The 24,176-nt window shown below is 37.2% G+C and overlaps 1 protein-coding gene across 1 annotated transcript in view; it reads left to right on the top strand.

Moving 5' to 3' along the window:
* Positions 1 to 24,176, top strand: part of Igsf10 (immunoglobulin superfamily member 10) — a 29,339-nt gene that overhangs the window by 803 nt on the left and 4,360 nt on the right. The window contains exons 3-7 of the mRNA XM_003476292.4: positions 1,477 to 1,671; positions 3,106 to 3,235; positions 5,407 to 5,797; positions 9,459 to 13,772; positions 14,319 to 15,219. Coding sequence (XP_003476340.2) covers positions 1,478 to 1,671; positions 3,106 to 3,235; positions 5,407 to 5,797; positions 9,459 to 13,772; positions 14,319 to 15,219 — 5,930 coding nt within the window. The 5' untranslated portion in view covers position 1,477. The remainder of the gene's footprint in view (positions 1 to 1,476; positions 1,672 to 3,105; positions 3,236 to 5,406; positions 5,798 to 9,458; positions 13,773 to 14,318; positions 15,220 to 24,176) is intronic.

Here is a 24,176-nt window from a genome sequence, read left to right as displayed (position 1 = left end):
CTATTTCATTATGATTATTTTTAGAGTTAGGTTTATATAATAAACCTATATGTTCTCAAATTGCTGGTTTCCTTTTAAGTAGCTCACATGTGGGCACACACAAGGCCTTTATTTTCCAGCTGAATACAGACATGATCGCTCCAACGCTTCTTCCTTTCTCTGTCTGATCATAATGTGGCAATGTGCCTCCAAAAAGGCAAAGAAAATGGTCACAGTGATGAAAGTAGTTACATGATTAATATTCTATTGCATTTTAATTCGGGCTAAACTCCAGGTTCCATCTTTGTATCTATATGGAGATATAAGCAATTTAGCATCTGTATTATTTCTAGTATACTTCAGAGCTAAAGGGTGGTTACTAGAAGAATCCACAATTCTGTTGCAAGGAATACTGAGTTTTACATATTATGCAGGTCACTTTTGATTGAAAAGCATAACGAAGATTTTATTCCAATCCTGGGTGTTTTGAATTTCAGGAAATTAGCTTTGGATTCTTGGGCTTGCCTCACATGTGGGTAACAGATATCATTTTTCCAACAAGATGAACATTACTTCCTTGGTTATACCCTCCCACCCCGTTGGCAGATGGGTCATTACAGGGAGAAGGGACCAACAAAAGAATCAAAGAGTGTTTCTAAGCAGAGCCAAAGCAGACCACATGATGCCAGCCAGGGGGTCAGCACAGCTAGTACCCTGAGGTCCAAGCCTCAAGCCTTCCCAGCTGGTCAGTTACTGCCGCTTGTGGTCATTAGTTGGCAGTGAAGTGTCCAGTGTGTCTTTTTTGGCGTGGACTTGAAGACACACTAGAAGGAGATTTCTTTTTCTTTCCAGTAATTATTAGAACTCTAAAAATGTTTTTGAAAATAATGTTTTTGAGGAAGATTTAATCAAATGAGAAAACATATGTTATACATTAAATTAAATGTTATAAAATTGTTTGAAAAAATATAGACATATATGCCTATATTCATATAATATATAAAAAGGAAGGAAAGGAATATACCAAAATGCTGATTATATGAGAGGAGATTAGTTTTTTCCCTTTCAAATTGATTTGTAATTTTCCTTATATTCTAAGTTACACATATATTATTTGTATGTTTTTGGAAAGTCCATCTAATAGGATTCTTGTATGATAGGAAACTAAACCTTATATACTTCAGTCATCACATATCTTCATTATGGTGCATCATTTCCCTTTTAACAAATCCTTGCATGATGGAAACTGCTGCTTTTCATTAAGAAGCTGTGAAGAAATTTTCTCAGCAATAAATATCCCACTTGATCATAAGGCTCAGTGTGAAGCCAGAACACACTAACGCTTTCTAAAGACCACATTTTGCCTCTAAAGGTATGAACAACAGTTGTCTCTCAGGACCTTTAACAGTATGGGTCTCCTGGATTCCCAGAGTTGCTATGTAGTGCAACCTTGCTTGAACTATTTATAAATCCACAGTGTGATTTTTTTTTTTTCAGGATGAAAGTGAAAGGAGGGGAAATCAGCTATTTGCTGGTCTCCTTCACTGCAGTGTGCCTGGTGGCCACCCCTGGGAGCAGGGCCTGTCCTCGCCGCTGTGCCTGCTACATATCCACAGAAGTGCATTGCACGTTTCGGTACCTGACCTCCATCCCAGAGAACATCCCACATGATGTGGAGCGCATCAATTTAGGGTGCGTGGGGCCCAGTCTGATCCCGCTCTCACAGAGGGATAGATCATGTTAGTCCCTTGTCTCTCAACTGCCAGTGACTTTGGAAGATTAATCACAAGCGTTTTTTGTTTTGTTTTGTTTTGTTTTGTTTTATTTCTTTTTTCTTTTTTTTTTCTAAAATGAGCTTGCCTGTTGGGAACAACATGGACATTTTTTTCTGGTAAACTGTTCCTAAGATAAAGTGCAAAGTCTCAATTCCTTTTAGACAGGTTGGGAAGATAATGATTATAGAAGCTTTTCTATAGGAAGTTTTACTGGAAAATCATATACCTCCAGTGAGGAATATGTTATGATATATTGTAAGAAATGACAGGGCAATTGGAATTTTTTGTCCTTTCTATGAAAGATATGAAAAGTCTACTCTGTCTCCTGTAAGGTCATTTGAGATTTATAAATGCTGGGACATGGTAAGCACCCAATTAATGTTAGCTATTGTTATCAGTGGCTTATTTTTAAAATGCTTGCCTAATTAAGTATGTCTAAAAGATAGTTATACTCTAAAAGCTTGTGAAAAAGTATTTATGTGACACTAGTAAACATCTTTATGTCAATGATAATGTTTGGCACTGAGGACACAATGATAAGTGACATTATTCACCTCTGGAAGCTGTAGTGACAGACACACAATTTAATAGGAACTGTATCAGGGCATATAAGGTGCCTTGGGAACAACAGTGGAAAATAATGGTCAACATTCATCGTGTACTCACTATGTCCTAGCATTGGGCTAGGCTCTCTCTCTCTCTCTCTCTCTCTCTCTCTCTCTATATATATATATATATATATATATATATATATATATATATATATTCATTCATTCATTTAAACCTCATAACACTTTGGACTTGGTCCTGTTATCTTCACTTTATAACTGGGGAAACTGAGATACAGAAAGACTCCTGATTTATCCAAGGAAGCACAAAACTTAAGTATCCAAGCTCATAATCACAACCAGACCAGAATTCCAGTAATTCAGTACTAGTGAATGCATCAGCAAATAGTGTCATAAAAGCAGGGCATAGATCTTAATGTTCACAAATAGACAAGGGTGGGGTCAAAGGCAATCCAGCCTGAAATCTCGGCATGCACATAGATATTTGAAAATGAGAATGAATGAGGTAAGTTCCAGGAGTGTGGAGGGGCTGACTGAAACCCAGACTGAAAGAACTGGGTAGGGTAAAGCTGTTCTTCAGCAAAATCTGATGAATGAGTCATTCATTAGAATGACTCTTTAGGGCACAGGAAAAACAAGAGAAGCATCAGAGGCATATGTGTGAGTGTGTGTGTCTGTGTGTGTGTGTGTGTGTGTGTGTGTGCGTGTGCGCGTGTGCATGCATGTGTGCATGTGTTACCTTAGAACTTCAGCTTGTGCCTAGACTGACATTTTTGTTTCAGGTATAACAGCTTGGTTAGACTGACAGAAACAGACTTTTCTGGCCTGAATAAACTGGAGTTACTCATGCTGCACAGTAACGGCATTCACACAGTTGTGGACAAGACCTTCTCGGATCTACAGGCGCTGCAGGTGATTCTGGTGGGGGTGGATTAAAATTCTGAGAAAACTGAGAAAATTCTGAGACAACTTTTCTCATATCTCTGGATCCAAGGAAGCACAAAAGAAGAAGAAAATATCAATACTCTGGGCTCGCTAAACGTTCGGATTTAATCCTAAAAGGCTGCATCTAACACCAGTATGTGATCCCTTAAAAATATTGACTGTCTTAGATGTTAGCTTCCTCTAAGTCAATACACTGTTCTCTTTTTTCAGAGTCACTTGATTTACTTGCTTGTGCTCTGCGTTCTTGAAAATGTTTAAAGTTACAGGGACTCCCACTACTGCATAAAATGTTATGAGAACAGTCACACAAGTAGGTGAGAAACTCAAAGTTAAAAACAAGTCTAAGGGCAAGAACAAGAGAAATACAAGGTAATGTCTACATAGAAACTCAAGTCTGCTCTCTAAGTAGGACTTGAGGCTTTGGAGACTCTAACTCACATCTCCTGCACTTTTAAAAATAAAAATAAACCACACTACTGTTCCGAAAAGCAATATTTATGATTTTAAATCAGAAAGAAATGTCTGACAGAACTCTTCATAAAATAGATACAGTGTAATAAAGGCAATAATACACTTATAAATAGCATTCATGGAACCTTTTAATATCATTGTACAGCTACAAATGAAGGTTTTAATCATAGTAGGGAATAATGTAATACAGAATATTAAATAATTATTTTGATTTAACTTAAATCAGGCCCTAGATTTGGAATATATGTGTATATTCTGAGGAGCAGATTACATATCTTTCATGGCATTCTCTACACAGCCATTGTCTTGACCAGGCTTTCTATTGATTGATATTGTACACCCAGGTAACACTGGGCCAAAGCTCTTTTTGGTTGCCAATTTAACCTTCTTTCTTAGACACTTGATATTCCAAAAATGTATCTTCAAGACAAATGACACCTTACACAAAATCAGAAAAATATGATGAAAAATCATTGTTTCTACTAGTATTTCTTGTCTTTTCTTTATGGGAGTATGACTATGTTCAACTACTAAAGGGAAGAGACATTAGAGAATATTGAAATAATCAAAATGATTTGTTTCAGTTTAAAATCATATTACTCAAAATCACCAAAAGTGGAAAACACACCAGATGTTCACCAACTGATGAATGAATGAACAACATCTGGCTTATGAATGAAATGGAACGCTACACAGTAATAAATAAGAATAAAAGCTTGATACATGTTGTGACAGAGACGAACCTTAAAACATTTTTCTAAGTAGAAATGTCACACACAAAAATCCACATATTTGCATTTATATTTCCATTTATATTAAATATATCAGATAAGCAAATGTATAGAAACAGGATGTAAACTGGTGAATTACCACTCATCACTGTTGGTTTTTATTTGAGGGTGGTGAATATTTTCCAACCTTATGTAATGGGGATGGATGTACAATTTGGTGAATAAATTAGAGGATAATGGATTATTTCAAAGAAGTGAATTTTGTGGCATGTGAATTATATGTCAACTCTATTATAAATCTAAAAATCAAAGCCAATATATATTCTGTCTACTCAGGTTCAAGAAGTCTTAAACTTTTTGGAAGTGTTTTTTAAAAAATGCTTTAGATTATGAGAATTTTCAGCCTTATACAAAAGTAAAGAGAACAGTATAAGGACCTCCAGCAAATCATTGTCCACTTCAGTAGTTATCAATACACATTACCCCTGCCACTGTGCTTGACATTCCACTGAATCATTTCCAAACAAACCCAAGCTATCATGTTTCATTTATAATATATATATATATATATATATATATATATATATATATATATATTAAGGGATCTTGGGCTTGCCTGGCAAGCACAGGATCATGAGTTCAATCCCTGATGCCCATAAAATTAATTAATTAATTAAAGGACCTTTTTAAAAATAGTCACAATATTATTATAATTTTAACAGTTCCTTAATATCAAAAATATTTGTGAGTGTTCTAGTTTCTCCTATTTAATTAGCAACTAATTTGTTAGAATTGGGCTCCTAACAACGTGTGCATACTGCATTAAGATTAACTTCACTATGTTTTACTATTGATATAGGTGTTTCTCCTTTTCTAAGGATTTCTTTGACAATAAAGGTGTTTATGGTTTTTTGTTTGTTTGTTTTTCATCCATAGGTCTTAAAAATGAGCTATAATAAACTCCGAAAACTTCAGAGAGATATTTTTTATGGTCTCAAGAGCCTAACTCGGTTACATATGGACCACAATAACATCGAGTTTATCAACCCAGAGGTATTTTATGGACTCACCTCTCTCCGCCTGGTACATTTGGAAGGAAATCAGCTCACTAAACTCCATCCAGATACGTTTGTCTCTTTGCGCTACCTCCAGATATTTAAAACATCTTTCATTAAGTACCTGTACTTGTCAGATAACTTCCTGACCTCTCTTCCTCAAGAAGTGGTCTCTTACATGCCTGACCTAGAAAGCCTTTATCTGCATGGGAACCCATGGACCTGCGACTGCCATTTAAAGTGGTTGTCTGACTGGATACAGAAGAAACCAGGTATCTACTTATATCATTTATATCTTATCCTAACTACATGGGAAAATAAATATGGAAGTATTTTATCAGCAGTTGAGAGCCCTGAGTAATTTTGTTGAAGAAAATGAAATCCCACTAATAATTCAGTGACAATGATTTATTTATACCTGCATTAGTGCTACAGTGGTACAGCCAAGAAATTGTGTCTGAGACCTGCAATCCACAGTGCTTAAATTGTGTACTGCCTGGCCTATTATATTAGAAGTCTGCTGACCTCTTAGAGAACCAAGCCTGTGTCCTTCTGTTCACATGCCTGGTCCTCCGGGTGTGGTCATATCCTATCCTCAACCTTCTTCCTTTCCACCTTTACCCCTTCTCTCACCCTGGACACACAGCACTTTCTCTCTAATAAATGAATTACTTCCTGACACCCCACACTATTCCACCAGCTCACAACTCCTGTTCCCTGTGCCTCCCCCTCCCCTCTGTTTAATGTGCATTTACTCAGCCAGCCAGCTAGCTTTGCTCAGCCCACATTTTCCCTGCCGGGAAATCTGGCTGCTCCTCCACCCAGCCCCTCTGCAGCAGATTTCACTACTTTTGCAGTTCATACACCCTTGTGTTGGTGAAATTTTATTATATTAACTAGTATTAGATATTTGTTGCTATCCTGTGACTAATTTATCTATCCTTAGTCCCTATAGATGCCTGAAGCGTAGTAGTTACTCAGAAACTTCTGTTAAACACAGCATTAACAAAAGAGGATTATAGCTATTTTGTGAGTACACACAAAATAAGCTGCAGTAATAGCCACAGTTACAGAGCCATTTTGATGATGGGTACAAATGAGCCTACCAACCCACTCAATACCTCTGGCATTAGTATGTTCAAACATTTGGGTAGAATTCTTGTCTGTATTTTTTCAAATAGATATCATTTATATATACATAACTCTTTAGGGCTAGCATATTTTAATCATCTCTAAATAACTAAGTGTTCTCCTTTAGCCTAGGACAGCTTATTGATAGAACTACAACACCCATGAGTAAGTCACATCAACTTTGGGCTTCAAAGAATTTTCTTCTATTGCAAGAGATCTGAAAGTTTCTCACACCTTGCTTGGTCTGCATTAAGCAATGCTTTGCAAATATTAGAGTATTCAAATGTAGCATTCTTCTATTCAGGAGAGATATCTTCCATTGTTTGATTCCATAAAACCCTTGGTATTGCTTGTCTATAACATACAGATTTCTCTGATAAACATTTATTTCACAAATACTAAATATATGTCCTGCTGCTTCGTTTCCATGCATTTCTATATCCATAACTTTCTTATTTCAATAACAAATAACAACATAAGCTTCATAAAAGCAAACAACTTAAGTAGGAAACATAACATATGTTTATTAATAATACTTGTGATAGAATGGAAAACAAAACAAAGCAAGTAACCAAGACAATACTTGCAGAAATCCAGGTAGTAATCGCAATAGCAAGACTGCTTGCTGGCCAGCAGCTACCACAAAACTTCCTCAGCTGTAAGAAACATTTAAGTTTAAAATTAAAGTGTCCAAAAATATTATCTTAGAATTGAACGTGTCAGCTGCCTATATCCATCTACCCCACTCACGCCCTTCCTTTCCTGTCCCCAATCTTTCCTGAGAATCCCATACGAAGCAGGAAGACAGACAACTAAACAGTCATTTTAATGGTGAGTGGTGGTAAAGGATTCAATAGGAAAATTGCAAGGTCCTAAGAGAACATGAAGCAATACAGTTCTTGCTGAGCTGTTGAGTGGTGTGCAGTTAGTGATGAAAGAGGATGTGTTAGCAAGTGCGTGAAGATAGAAGGAACAGTGCATGCCAGAACCTGGCAGGGCTTGGCAGTGCTGAGGAACAGAAAGTCTTCTGTAAGAGTGGAACCTGGGATGATGAAAGCTATGCAAGTGAACCAGCCAGGCAAAATACTTGATGATCAAATCCTGCTAACCTTGGTTCACATGCAACAACAATAAACATCATATGATGTGAGCATAATTTTGCGATAACAGTCAAGCCAGAAATCTGTCATGTTCTGTATTTTCATGATATCTGATCTTAGGGTGCTGATAAGCAGGTGGAGGACACTGCTTGTTTGTAAAAGATGATTGGAAGGAGCCTTTTATGATTGCTCAAATCTTTCCACTCTTGTCAGCTATACCCTCTGCAGAAGTTGACACTATAATATTTGCTGAAGAATTCACACTGGCCAAACATCTGTAACATTACCATTTACTCTGAAATACAGTAGTTCCCTTTGATCTACGGGGTATATATTCCAAGACCCCAAGTGGGTGCTGGAATCCTCAGTCCTGTGTAATTCAGTTCTTTTTCCATCTTAACTCAGCACTTTAGTCATTGTGGGCACACATTTTGCAACGTAAGGTACAAATAGCAAAGCTAGCAACAATTGTTTCCTACATTATAATTTCACAGATAAAAGATCGGTTCTTACCATAGATCATAACGAGCTTAAGATGTGAGCTTTTTCTTATCTCAGATTGACAGTTTTCACCTTTCACTGAAAATACTTCATGAATTTTCTTTAGGATATCTGAGTTGCATCATAACTCTTGCACTTCGAGATCATTATGAAATAAAATAAAGTTACTTACCACAATGACTTTCATATCGTGACAGTCTGTGTGATAACTGAGGCGAGAACTAAGTAACAAGCATGAACTGTGAATATTGGGGACACAGTAGAAGGAGTGAGGGACACTGGAATAGTGCGAGATTTCAGAATGTCACTCAGAACAGCATGTAGTGTAAAACTTAACAATTAGTTATTTCTAGAGCTTTCCAATTAATGTTTACAGGTCATGGTTGAAGAAGGGTAACTGAAACTAAAACAAGCAAAATTGTGGGTGTAGAAGGGCTTCTGTGCAATCTAAAGAGTGTGCAGTCCTTGGACAGAGCACTTTTCTCAGGCCTTTGAGAGGAAACGTGCACATATATAAAGGCAGTTTGACTCTGTCTAATCATTCTGGAAAATGCTTAAGGGCTGTGTCTAAGGCATTGTACAGGAACTACTGTATAGAATGGTGTGGAAATCTCAGGCTACATTTTGTGCAAGGAAACACTGTGTTCTACCTGCTTCATGATCTCCTGCCCCTGTCTGTTTCTCCCCATTCCTGTGTCTACCAAGCTGAGCTAGGCCACAGTATCTCATATTTCAGTCTATGTTCTTTTGGATAACAACAAAAAAATTTTAGTTTTAAATACTATTTACTTATAAAGCAATAACTTATCAAACAGGTTATCTTTTAAAGGACAATGAAGTTCTGTGACTGTCCTTTAAAACACTAGGAAGAAATAAAGTACTATTAACAAAAAATAACAAATGTGAGCATATCATTTTTAATTAAATGACTAAGTTATTCAACTAATATTTACTGAGTAGGAAGTATATACCAGGTACTTTCATGGCACAGAAAGTCAGACAGTCAAAACCTTTCTGCCTATGCATATTATATTGTAGCAGGGTACATAAACAGTATCATTTTAGAAATCATTTCAGAGGCAAAAACTTATCTATTACACATTAAAATTTCAATTTTTTTCAAATTCTGTCAGAAATATTTTTCAACGTTAATTTATAAAGAGCCCATAACTGATAATAATTCAATTGTGATTTTTCCTAGATGTAGTAAAATGCAAAAAAGATAGAAGTCCCTCCAGCCTTCAGCAGTGTCCCCTTTGCATGGACCCCAAGATCTTTCAAAGCAAGCCCTTGGCTACAGTCCCAGCTTCAGCTTTTCTGTGTGTGAAGCCAATGATTGACTCATCCTTAAAATCAAAGAGCTTGACTATTTTGGAAGACAATGATTCTGCCTCAGTGTCTCCCCAAGATTTCATGGCACCCTTTGGATCCCTCACTTTGAATATAACAGACCAGAATGGAAATGAAGCTAACATGGCATGCAGCATCCAAAAGCCATCGAGATCACTGCCCATTGCATTCACTGATGAAAATGACTACATCATTTTAAATATGTCCATTTCTACATTTCTCGTGTGTGATATGGGTTACAATCACATCCAGCTGGTGTGGCAAGTTTTGGCACTGTACAGTGATTCTCCCCTGATACTAGAAAGGAGTCATTTGCTCATTGAAGCACCGCGATTATGCTACAAATATAAACAAGTGGCTCTTAAGCCAGAAGATGTTTTTACAAATATAGAGGCTGATCTTAGCACAGATCCTTCTTGGTTAATGCAAGACCGAATTTCCTTGCAGCTGGACCGAACAGCCACCACACTCACTACATTACAAATCCGTTACTCAAGTGATGCTCAGATCACTTTACCAAGAGCAGAAATGAGGCCAGTGAAGCATAAATGGACCATGATTTCAAGGCTTAACAATACCAAGCTGGAACACACTATATTGGTTGGTGAGACCATTGCCCTGGACTGTCCAGGCCAAGGAGATCCCACCCCACACTTGGAGTGGCTTCTAGCTGATGGGAGTAAAGTGAGAGCTCCTTATGTGAGTGAGGATGGGCGGATTCTAATAGACAAAAGTGGAAAACTGGAACTCCAGATGGCTGATAGTTTTGACACAGGAATATATCATTGCATAAGCACCAATTATGATGATGCAGATATTCTTACCTATAGGATAACTGTAGTAGAGCCCCATGCAGGAGCTGCTCAAGAAAATGGGATTCATCGCACAGTTTTCATTGGCGGTACGTTGGATCTTCCATGTCATTCTACTGGCATTCCAGATGCCTCTGTTAGCTGGGTTCTTCCAGGAAGTATTGTGCTCTATCAGTCCTCAAAAAATAAGCAAATTCTTACCAATGACACATTAAGAATATCCCACATTACACAAAAAGATCAAGGTCATTATCAATGTGTAGCGGCCAACCCATTGGGGGTTGATGTATTGATTTTTAAAGTTTCTGTCAAAATAAAAGATCAAAGGCCAGAGGAGCAGGGTGTGGACACAGATGGATCTGGTTTCAATGTACCTGATGTCAGTGCTCACCTTAAGGACTTCTCAGCTGTACAGCTCCCTACAGCTACTGCTCTGAGGACTGCGGTTCAAAAACAGGTCTCAGGGATAGCTAAGAAGGATAGTTATCAGGCGTTGCTACAGAAGCAGCGTGGAGATTCAACCAAACGACATTTTAGGGAGCACAGAAGGCAGTTTCTGCCCTCTGCTCAGAGAATTGACCCCCAACGCTGGGCAGAATTTCTAGAAAAAGCTAAAAAGAATGCCGTTCCAGAGAAACAAGAAAATACCCCAGCAAAGCCACCCCCACCAGTCACTCAACTTGTGGAAATATCTGTTGAAGAAGGAGACTCTTCAGGCATGCTTTTGCCAGATGAGGAATTCATAGTACTGGCAACCAGAGCTTCTAGTGTTCCAGCAACAGTGACTGCTGAATCTAGAATAATATCTCACAGCCTTGTAACAAACACTGCTTCTGGCACCAAAGTCTCCCCACTTGTAAGTCCACAAATCCTGCAACCTACTATTAAAATTACAACTATGTCAGAGAATATAAACCCAACCATGTCAAGCAAAATGCAAGACACAACCAACCAAAATCCAACTACCACCTTTCCATTACTATCTGGAGTCCCTGAGTTTCATGATGTTGACCAGATGGGGAGAAGAGAGCATATTCTAAGCACATTTCCAATAAAGGGGGAGATTATTACTGATGATGTCCACATTAAAATGCTTGACAGTAGTACTAACCAAAAAGCAGACACACTTTCAGAGTCAGTAAATACCACAGACGATCATGAGACACCTGTAACAAGAGCCAGTGAGCCCAGGAGAAATCACTTCTATTCTCACATTTCTCAAAACCCTAGCACCTCTGAAGTATCTTCAGATCCACACACTGCTGTCCCTTCTCAGTTCCAGATATTCAGAAATAATACAGCTATCATCTCACTACCCAGACGCTTTGGGAGATGGAGGAAAATTTGGGGCAGAGGACGAATAACCAGCCCATTTAGAAACTCAGTTCTCCGATGGCATAGATACAGCATTGTGAGGTCAACATCCAGAGGTTCTTCTGAAGAACGCACTACTGCATTTTCAGCTCCAGAGATGCTTGTGACGTGCCCATCTTGTTTACCCAGGCAGAGACTTTCCTCCACCACAGCCGCACTGTTTCTTCCAGAAACTTCCCCCAGCACTCTCCCCAGAGCTGAGATCACTAAGGTCACAACAGAAGAGTCTATAACACCAGCTCAGAGTCTTTCATCACTGTTTGAAAACAAGCCAATTGTAGATACTGAGACAATAACACCCACGATAAAATTTTTTGGTTCTGAAAGTACCCAGAAAATTTTAACTGCTACTGCCCTGACTTACTCTTCAAGATCTATATCGATGGAAAAAACTCTTACAGTAAATAATGGTTACCAAAGTGAGTCTAGCACCAGGGAAGCTGAAAGAGATTCAGAGATTATGTTACCTCTTTCACATCCCACTACCAAGCCACCTGTGCCTATTACTGTAGGCATTACAGGAATTTCACGAAGGAAAATTCCCTGGCATCAGATCTTTGTAAACAGGCACAATCCAAAAGGGTTATTAAAGAATCTGCATAAATTTAGTTTACAAAAAAGCAAAGCCACAATGCTTCCTAAAATACTTCCTGCTTTACCTACAAATAAAATTATCCCCTTCCATTCCACGACCCTCTCAGCAAGCCTGACACCAATTCCACCAGCAACTTCAACTACAGTTCACCACAATATCACTGAAACACACGCTCCTGAAAGTGTCCTATCAAGGAAGGGGCTTATCCTCCCACCTTCTTACCCTATGTTTCCTAGTAACTCAAGCAAAAAATCAAGTACAGTAAGCTTCACATCGATGCAGACAACACCAACAACTCTTCCCACTGCTTCTGCATCTGTCATTATCAATAAAATCCAAACAGCAAGACCCAGAGCACAAAAATGGCAAAGAATAGAGGAGCCTCAGAATAAGAATGATCTGAACATCTCTTCTGGTGAGAGTTTTGGCATCTCTACATCTGCTGCTGTGCTACCTCCTGTTTTGACTAGAACTGAAACTTCAGTCAAGCCAAATATCTCTGTTGTCACTCATTCCCTCCTAGAGTACACAAGTAGATCTTTGAGCAAAATTGACCAGCATTCGAGAACTACTAATCTGGCAAATGGAACTAAAGAACTACCCCAAGAGAACACTCTGACTTTGCAAAACACAATTGCTTCCAAAACAACTTTTTCTAGACTATCAGAGCAGAATACAACTAAGAAAACCACAATTAGTCTCTCAACCACGCCACCATTCCTAAGTAGCAGTGCCCCTCTAATGTCCATGCCTACCTCCCCTCCCTCTGCTCAAGGTGCAGCTACTGACAGCTCAGGAACATCTGTTTTCAAGATGACAGATATGATGGTCAAGCTGCATGAATCCTCAAGGAATAATACTAATTCACAGCAATCAGCAGAAGCACTCTCAGCACCACGGAAAGTGCACCCAAAAGCTGAGTTCACAACTAGAACCACTCACTTTACCTACTATGACCTATTGTATTCTACTCCCGCGTCAGTCCTAAACACAACAGTTAAACCACAGATTTCTAAATGGACGCCCTTTCCTCAGCCAGAAAACCAGTTTTGGCACAAGTCAGACCCAGACATTTTTGAAAAGGACAAGAATCCAGCAGCCAGTATGTCTCCCACTCTCAGCCTGCCGGAGCCCACTTCTCACACTTCACATTGGGGTAGACAGAATAATGCAAAGAAGAGTGGATTTGATAAGAAACCTGTGGAAAAAATAACTTCCACGGTCCTTTCCTCTGACATTTTGTCCAGGAATACATTTGAAAAGCCCAGAATAGTCGGAGGAAAAGCTGCAAGTTTTACTGTTCTAGCTGACTCAGATGGCTTGCTTCCTTGTGAGGCTATTGGAAATCCCCTGCCCACCATCCACTGGACCAGAGTCTCTTCAGGTATTTGAAACTTTTCTTTTACTCCATGATCTTTAATTGTAACACTAGGGAAAGGCTGTATTTTTTTTTTTTTTATCGGTACCTGGGATTGAACTCACAACCATGCACTTGCAAGGCAGCGCTTACGCCGCTGAGCTAAATCCCCAGCCCCTAAAAGGTTGTATTTTGAAGACATTTGCAAGTAATTTCTTCAGAAGTTAATCCTAGTCTCCAAAATACAGAAAATGTTCTCACTTGATATTTGTATAATTTGGCTCATTAGGTTTTAAAACATGTTCATTTATAATGTTTTTTAAAATACTTTAGAGGTATATCAAAAAACAACATTTAAAAAAAAGAGAATGGCTATTGCACTAAACTATCCAGTTTTTAAGTTTAAATTATGTAATTTTTTAAAAATTCAAGAATAACTAACTTTAGCAATCTGAAAACTAGATTTTTAAATTTGAAATGTATTTACTCTCAGTAGCCTAACAAAAAGACAGGTTTATGTATCCTATACAAGTTTTGGTGACCTATGGCTATAAATTTCTTTCTTTTCATCAGGAATTGAATTGTCTAAAAGGCAGCAGAAGAGCCGGTTCCACGTGTTCCCCAATGGCACCCTGTCCATCCAGAGGGTCAGCATTCAGGACCGTGGACAGTACCTGTGCTCCGCATCCAATCCCTTTGGCACAGACCGCCTTCATGTCACTTTGTCTGTGGTTTCCTATCCCCCCAGGATCCTGGAGAGACATACCAAAGAGATCACAGTTCATTCTGGAAGCACTGTGCGACTGAAGTGCAGAGTGGAAGGTAGGCCTAGCCCTACAATTGCCTGGATTCTTGCAAACCAAACAGTGGTCTCAGAAGCATCTCAGAGAAAGACTCAGGCCCTGGTAACATCCGACGGCACACTGGTCATCCATAATCTAAGTATTTATGACCGTGGCTTTTACAAATGCATCGCCAGCAACCTAGCTGGCCAGGATTCATGGCTGGTTAAAATACAAGTCATCGCAGCTCCCCCTGTTATTCTAGAGCAAAAAAAGCAAGACATTGTAGGGATTTGGGGTGAAAGTTTGACACTGCCCTGTACTGCAAAAGGAAGTCCTCAGCCCACTGTTCACTGGGTCCTTTTTGATGGCACTGAGGTAAAACCATTGCAGTTTACTAATTCCAAAGTGCTCCTGTATTCAAATGGGAGTCTGCATATAAGAAATATAGTTCCTGCAGACAGGGGCACTTATGAGTGCATTGCTACCAGCTCCACAGGCTCAGAGAGAAGAGTGGTAATTCTCACTGTGAAAGAACAAGAGACCATACCCAGGATAGAAGTTGCCTCTCAGAAATGGACTGAGGTGAACATAGGAGACAAATTACTACTGAACTGCTCAGCTACAGGGGAGCCCAAACCCAAAATAATCTGGAGATTACCATCCAAGACTATTGTCGACCAGTGGCACCGGTAAGCCCATATCTTTGTCCTGGAATTTTCTGGTTTATCTGCATAGCTGTACATAACTTTTGAAATGGGAAAGGTGATACAGTAAGGTTAACAGCACTTCTTAAAAATGCACAGACTGCACATAAAGTGAACTCTTGTCAATGAAACAGTACCTTTGAGATCATTGGAATAAAAAACTAATCTTACATGCTGAATTCTAAGGGTCACATTCTTGAGTTTATAATAGTTACATGAAAGACAAATGAGAATCTCATTTGCTTTCATACCTTTTGGCAGTTTTTAAAATGGTAACTGTAAATTCACTTGCAATTTCTATATTCGAAAAGAGAAAATTTTCATGGTACTGTTGAAGTTCTAGAGGGACACACTCCATTTCACTCTGAGTCTCCTACTGGAAATTTTTGTCTTTACTCAGTAATTTCTTCTTTTCTAAAATTGCAAAACACTTTACAAAAGTCACGATATTAAGATCTTCACAAGACAAAATGTTCTCAGGACTTTCATCACTTTGATATTGTCAGACATATAAATAAACACAACTTTCTTTAATATGTTCTTTACAGGCACACTAATATTCATCTTATAGCTGATTTTGGGATGTATTAAGACCTAGATTTGAAAAACAATAATTAAAATGAGTCATTCATTTTTGCTGTTTTCAGAACTTATGCAGTTGTTTCCCATAATATGCCAGAAAAAAAGATGAAGATGAGCATTTTATTTTCTCATTAATAGAAAACATTCACATAGAAAAACATTGTATATAATAGGAATGTATTTATACATATGCTTAGAACTTGAAGAATACATTTTTATCTAGTGCCAGAATGAGTCGGTAATAGACAAAATAAATTTAACTTCTGATGTTTTAATTCAAAAGCAAATGTTAATTTCAGGTTCAAATAAGTCATCAAACTTACCTAAGCATTAAGTAACAATTAGTTTAAAATTAAAAATTTTAAGTGATGAGCTATGGAATTTGAACTTTAGAAACCATATGTTTGTATTTGTAATCCACTACATATATCCCCATTTATGACACTTAATATTTTAATATATTACTTATTAGATTTTCATTTACTTTTACAAAGTCAGCCCTTTATTCCTGCCTTTAAATTATAGTGAGCATTTTATTGGTATGAATTACCACTTAAAAGTTAATGCATTTAAAAATAAACACAGCACATGAAGATAATTCACACTTACCTCAAGACTATTCATTGTTATTCACAGTTTTAGATATAAATTTCATTATCCAGCCAGAGATGTAACTCAGAGGCATAAGCACCTGCCTGGCAAGTGCAAGGTCATGAGTTCAATCTCCAGTACATAAACTAGTGGAAGTATGAAAACTTTGTACTTATGGTGAGAATTACAGACAAAGGTGAAAATTTAGGTTGTAAACACAGGTCTATAATCTGAGCATTTACTAAACATTAAGTCAATTTCTAACAATACAAATCTTTTATCAAGAATTAAGGTAATGCCTTAAAAGGTTAGTCCAAAGGATATCTGAAAAGTGTTATAAAACATATATTAGCATCTCAGAATAAGTATTGGTTAGGTATTCCAACCAATTCTCTAGAATTAAATAGCAAAGAAATGTGGCAGGCTGTTTATGTTTTGCATTGACAAAATACTTTTAGAACACAGAAATATTGTTTTATTGTGGAATAGGCAAAAATGTGTTTAAGACTGTAGATGCTATTGTTGGTCAATGAGAGGCACTGTAATCTATTTTTTAAAAGTTAATAGAAAATGAAAACTTTAATGATTATATTGAAAATAACCTCATGAAGGTAAAAATAATCATAGCTGTGATGAAGATTGTCTCTTTTTTACAACTTAAATTCAAAGTTCTAGTTCTGAACAGTGGGCATGTCAACAGAAAAAAATTGCAATTCTACTGCAAAACAAAACACTCCCCAAGCTTTATCTCCACAATTCAAAGAAGTAGGAGTTTGAATTTAGAATCTGAAAATGAGAATACTTTAATCACAGCTATGATAGTACATACACATCCACAACTTATCCCAAATAAGCAAATTCTTTTTCTGGAAAATCTCTCAGCTGAACCAAAAAGCTTGTTGTAGATTTTTTTTTTTAAAGATGATCCAGATTCTACACTGCTAGTTTGTTTCCCTTGCTTTTAGTATCACTTACGTGACCTATGGGACAGCTCAGAACTATTTTCTTTCCTCTAGAATCTTGTTTTTTATGATCTGGAAGCTTGCTAAAGTACAGAAATTCAGGTTCCACCCAAAACTATTTAATCAGAATCCACACTATTTACAAGAAAAATCCTCAGGTGAATCACTTGCAAAGAAAATTTGAAAAGAAATGCTTTTGAAAGAGTGAAGATGTTTGCTTTTGCATTGATTTTTAAAAATCATTTTAATTATCTGATTTTTATTTTTCATTAGTACATATTTGCAGTATACAATGATTGCAATTTCATTCATTGTGGAGAATTGATACATGCATATAACACATGTGCCAAAATTTATTTTATTTTTGGTGAGACAAATACTTGTCTCACTTGATTAATACACAAAATACTATGTGTATTAATCAAATCAAAGTAACAAGTATTTTCATGTCTTCAAACATTAATCTTTATGTATTGAGAATTTTGTACTCATCTAGTCATTTTGAAATATATTACAGATTATTCAACCAATAATTACTCTACTGTGCTATAGAAAACAGTTCTAATTCTTCCTGTTACATCTAAATGTTACCCATTTAGATGTAACACTTATAACATTTAAAGGCAGGGCTTTTGGAAGATGAATGGATTGTGAGGGCCTATAGTTGAGTTGCTATTGGAGAGGTGGGGTCTAGTTCCAGAAGATGGGTCACTGGAGGTGTGGCCGAAGGAGTAATCTGCCTCCCTAGCTTCTTCCTTGTTGCTTGGCTTCCTGTCTGCCATGCTATGAGCAGCTTTCCTCCACTATGGGCCTCTGCCAGGCCTTCTTGCCTTGGAGCCAGTGGACTATGGGTTGAAGCATAACCCAAAATAAATCTCTGCTTCCTTAAATTGTGGGTATTTGGCATTTTGTGCTATCATCAAGGGCTATAACTGGGAGATTTTAGAAGCAGAGAAGTGGGGTCATTTCTGTGATGCTTGTTGTTCAGAACTTTGGAACTGTTTTGTAAGGGGAGTTTGGAATAGTTTGAAGATGCCAGCTGGAGAAGCAGCCTTAAAATGTTTAAAATTAAAATTGATGGGAGGCTCTCATTAGAATTCAGAGCTCAGAAACTCAGATGCCAAGAGAAATACACCCCTTGTAAATACCAGGGTGAGGAGGTTTTAGTTGGGAACAAGGGCTCCATTGGCAATAGGACCTCAGGCCATATGTTATTATCCTCCACCAGAAAATATGTCTAAGTTTTGCTCATATCCTGAGACTACAAGAGACTGAGATTAAGGGTAGAAGACTAATTAAAATGGTGGTGGGAACTTTTGGGGGCTTTTTAGTCAGTTGCACATTGAGGACCAGGAGCAAAATTTCAATCTGAAAAGTTTTCAGTTTCCCCAAAAAAGGAAGAGCCTACAAAGTCCTACCAAAGAAATCATGGTTGCTGAAAAGATTAAAAGTAAGTGAAGCATTATCAATCAGGACAATAGGAAAAACAGCTTAAGGACATGTCAGGAACCAACAAGGACTCAACCTTCACAGCCTCAAAATTGCAAAGTGATTTTAATATAAAAAGAGCACCTCAGTAAACCATGCTCCAGAATGACCACCTAGGGTATTGGTTCCTCAGGATTCTTTTAACAGAGCCCAGCCATCAAGGCAGTCAGAGGCAGTGAAGCTATTTTAGGGTTCAATCTGGCAGCAGAATTTGACACCATCTACATTGTGCTGGTTTTACATGCATGCAGAATGCGAGTGCTGTGGTGTCATGGAGGCTTCCACTTATATTTCAAAAGAAAGCCAAGAGGTTTGGCAAGTGTGCTTGTGTCATGACACTGTGTTAATCTGTGAGAGTAAAGCCAAAAGTGCAGTGAGACTCCAGGAACTGGGAGATGCTAGGAATGTAAAATATCTGAAGACAGACTTAAGGAGTAAGCAAAGGCCATGAAAACTACAACCACCAACAATGCCACAGGAGCAGGGACAGCCAAGCCACTTGTTCACCTCTTGCCAGTTTTCCCTGAATGCTGGATATGTGACTATGCAACTTTGGGATTTAATATTTGATTTGCTGGTTTTCAGCCTTTCTTTGTCCTAATTTCTTTCTATTCTCCTATCTTTCATTTTAGAATGGAAATGTTTATCCTGTGCCATTGTACATCAGCTGTGTTTAACTTTCTTTTTGAGTTTTGCAAGGGCTTTCCATTAAGAGTTTACCTTAAGTCTCAGATATTATGAATCTGGACTTTTTAGCAATGCTAGAATAGTTGAGAGATTTTGCATAATAATATGTACATAAGTCTTTTGAAGGCCTAGAACAGAATGTTACTGTCAATATCTAGATGTCCCCCAAGAGTCTCATGGGTAAGGCTTTTCAAAGATAATGATTTGGAGGACATATGGTTAGGAGGTAGAACCTAGCTGGAGGAGTTAGGTCATTGTACACAGGGGGTTATATCTCCCTTTCTAGCTTGTTTTCACTCTGTTTGCCTGCTGTCATGACATTAGCAGTGTCTCTGTCTCTGTCTCTGTCTTTCCCTCTCTCCCTCCCTCCATCTCTCCCTCTGCCATGCTATTGTGTCTTGGAGCCAGTCAACCATGAATTGAAATATGAACCAAATAAACGTATCCTTTCTTCAGTTTCAGGATATTTGGTATTGTGACTCAGTGATGAGAAAAGCAATTACACTTTTTTTTTGTGTTTTGGTATCCATTACTGAACTTCTTTCCATCTTTTCTGCCCACAGAACTCCCCAATATCTTGTGATGGATTCTATTCCATTCTATGAAATTAACCTTTTTAGTTCACACAAGAATATGCATTTATTTCTGTTCTGGTTGATTTCACTTAACAGAATGATATCTAGTTCCATCTACGTTGCTGCAAATGACAGGACCTCATTCTTTTATGGCTGAGCAGTATTTTCTTATGTCTGCATTTTCTTGGTCCATTCATCCGCCAATTGGTAACAGGTTTGTTCCGTATTTTAAACAGTGTACAGTAAAATGGTAGTGTATATTACCTTTCTGATATGATACTGTTATCATCTTTGAAAATATACCTAGTAGTAATATTGCTGGATCATATGACACTTCTATTTTTAGCTTCTAAAGAAAATTCATAGTTTTCTATAACAGCCATACTAACTGCATTGTCACTTTCAATGTATAACAGTCTCCCTTACCCTGCATTGCTGCCAGCACCTGACTTTTTAAAAAATGATAGCCACTCCTTATCTTGGTAGGATCATACCTCATTGTAGCCTGATTGCATTTTACTGATGGTTAATGATACCGAGCACTTTTTGCATAAACTTATTGACCATTTGTATGTCTTTTTAAAAGTGTCTATTTAGCTCACTTCAGCTCACTTTAAATTGAACTTTATACATTCTAGATGTCAATCTTTTGCTGGATGAATAGTTTGCAAATATATTCACCCATTCTGTAAGTTGTCTCTTAACTGTTATTTCCTTTGTCATGCAGAAGCTTCTTAGTTTGATGTAATTCCATTTGTATATTTTTACTTGTGGTGTATTTGCCTTTGCAATCCTACCCAAAGTCACTGCCTACATTAATATCATGAAGTGTTTCCTTTCTGTGTTCTGCTATTAATTTCATATGTTTAGATCTTACACTTCGATCTTTGATCTATGTGGAGTTGATTTTTATATACAGTTGAGGAAGATATTTAGTTTCAGTCTTCTGTACATGTATATCCAATTTTTCCAGAACTATTTATTGAAGAGTCTGTGTTTTCTCCACTGTATATTCTTGGAATAGTTGTAAAAAAATCTTAGATTATTGTCTTGGTTACTTTTCTCTGATTGTTGAGACAAAATACCCGACACTCACAGTGAAGCAAGGTAAAGTTTATTTAGCTTACAGTGTTTTGGATGTTTCAGTCCATACTTAGCTGGCTCCACAGCAGGGTGGCATGGCAGAAAGGCAGCTGCAAGCAATAAGAGCAGAAGGGAAAAAGAAGCACACATCCCTATATCATAAACTGGCTACCCACCCTTCAGCAGGTGCAGCACTCACACCACCAATCCCAGTGCTAGACAACAAACCAATCATGAACACTAGACTCAGTCACCTCCATGACTGAATGAGGCTTTAGGGGAACATTTAAACAAACCACAACAATTATTTTCTGGGTTCTCTATTTTGTCCCATAGATATGTATTTCTACACCAGTACCTTACTATTTTGGTTACTAGAACTTTGTGGTATGTTTTGATGTCAGGTATTGTGATGCCTCCATTTTTCTCCCTTAGAATCATTTTTACTTGACTATTGCAGTTTTTGTAGCTCCATATTTATTTCAGGATATTTTTCTATTTCTGTGAAGACAGCCATTAGTATCTTGATGTATTGAGTCTATAGATCACTTTGAATAATAAGTTCATTTTAACAGTATCAATTTCTCTAAGCCATGAACCTATCTTTCTAGTTTTCTGTCCTATAATATATCTTATAAAACATTTCCATCAGTGTTTTATTATTTTCAGTATAGATACCTTTCCATGTCCTTGGTTAAATTTATTATTGAATATTATATTTTTGCAGCTATTGTGAATGGGATTACTTTCATTTACCAGATATTGCTGTATAAAATGCTACCTTTTGTATTTTGTAGCTTTACTAAATTTATTGGCAAGTTTTAAAAGTTTTTTCATAAAGGATTTAAGTTTTTATGTATAAAATCATGGGATGCCATCGGCAGACATGTACAATGTAACTTGCTTTCTGATTTGATTGCCCTTTCTTTTAACTAATTTCTCTTGCTAAAAGACTTCCAGATTTATAAGGAGATGGACATTTTTGTCTTGTTCCAGGTCATACAGAACATGCTTTCACTTTTTCCCTGTTCAGAATATAGTTCATGGTTTTCATAGATGTTTTAGAAACATATTCTTTTTATTCATAATTTTAAAGTCTATGGGAGGATATTGAATCTTAACACTTCTTGTGTATATACTAAGTGATCATATGGTATTTGCCCTTGATTCTGCTGGTGTGCTTTATCATGTGTGTTGATTTGCTCATATCAAACCATGCTTGCATCACTGGGATGAGTCTCACTTGATTATGGTGTATGATCTTTTTGATTAACTGTTGAAACTGGTTTGCTAGTATCATCTTGAGCATTTTTCATCTGTGTTCAGGGATATGGGTCTAAAGGTTTCTTTTTATCTGGTTTTACTATCAAGATAGTGCTGGTTTGTGAAGATTTTGGTAGAGTTCCTTCCATATAGATTTTCTGGATTAGTTTAAAAACAACCAGACTTAATTCAAGTGTTTTATAAAATTTAGCAAGGAAGCAATTGGGTTTTAGAATTTTTAAGATGGTAAACTGGGACTTGAACTCATGATCTTGGGCTTACTAAACAGGCACAAAGCCACTGAGCTATATTCCCAGCACAAGATGAAGGACTTCAAATGATCATTATTAAAGTTTATATCTCATTCTTGATTTTTTGGTGAGTTTTATGTGTTCAGGAATTTACTTTTGTAGTTTTTTCAGGATTTTTTCCATATAAGTGTTCACAGTATTATATTACATTCTTTGTATTTATATGTTATTAATTGTAATGTCTCATTTTGCAACTCTGATTTTAAGTCCATTCCCCACTCTGGTCCCTCCTTTTAAAAATCTAGCTACCAATCTGTTAAATTTATTCTTTCAAAAAACTCCTTCGTTTCGTTGACTTTTCAAGTTTATATGCTGATCCTATTTCTTTAGTGTTGGGTTTGTTTTGCTTTTCTAAATCTTTGAGGAACATATTTGAAATATTGTTGGGTTATTTAAATTTTTCCTGTTCTGGACATACCCACCTATTGTTGTAAATTTCACTCAGCATTGCTTTTGCTGTATCTCACAGATTTTGACATGTTGTAATGTCATTCTTCCCCACAAATCTTTAAATTTCCATTATATATTCTTTACTCATCGGTCTTTTAAAAGCATGTTATGGATAGGTATGAACTTTTTGTATCATTGTTAACTATATGTTTATCTTTAAGTTTCTCTTCTTTTCTATCACTCTTATTTTTGTGACTTGGTAACTTGTTTAAGATTTCTTGCTCATGGAACCATTTCTCTAGTAAACTTTTAAATCTACATATGTTCTCATGATGGTATATAATTTTTGATTGTGTGGGACCACTTCAATACTTTTTTGTAGGGTTGATTTGGTGGGAATGAATTGTTTATGTTTATCTAGGGAAATCTTTAATATTTTGTTTTTGATAGAAAATTTTGGTTCATGTATTTTTCTTGTTTGTCAGGTCTTTTTCTCTCAGTACCATCCCACTCTCTCCTGGCATTTAAGACTTCTGCTGATAAACTTGTTCCAGTGTGCACTCTATTATATGTGACTTGACATTTTTCTGGTGTGGTCTTTAAGATTCTCTCTTGCTTGTGAGAGACACATAGGCTTCAGGCTTCTAGAAGTCAAAGTGGCTGCAGTAAGTGAAGATGGCATTCAGGCTGTTGTAGCAGTTTAAGTTTGCGGATATGGGGCAAAATGGATGGATTCCTTCTTGGACCAAAGCAATCACTCTTAGACCAGCCAGCTCCATGTAAGACTTGAAGACCAGAAGGGCCATGCAATTCTCCAGTATTTAGGTCTGCCAATCTGCTACAATTGAGGTTTCTGGCATTTTCTGACCTACCTATTCCCAGCAACACAGGATGCCCTCCATGACCAGAGACTGAGATTGAGGTGGTAATGAGCTTAGTTCCTTCCTCTGCGTTGCTTTCTGAACTCTCCATGTTAATGTGGGTCCCATCACTTCCTTGCTCATTTCCAG

This window comes from Cavia porcellus, unplaced genomic scaffold (genome assembly GCF_034190915.1).
Source record: "Cavia porcellus strain 051 isolate PalLab524CR breed Dunkin Hartley unplaced genomic scaffold, mCavPor4.1 scaffold_5, whole genome shotgun sequence".
NCBI classification, from domain to species: Eukaryota; Metazoa; Chordata; class Mammalia; order Rodentia; family Caviidae; genus Cavia; species Cavia porcellus.
Note: the sequence above shows the minus strand (reverse complement) of the source record. Positions and strands in the feature narration are given on the sequence as shown.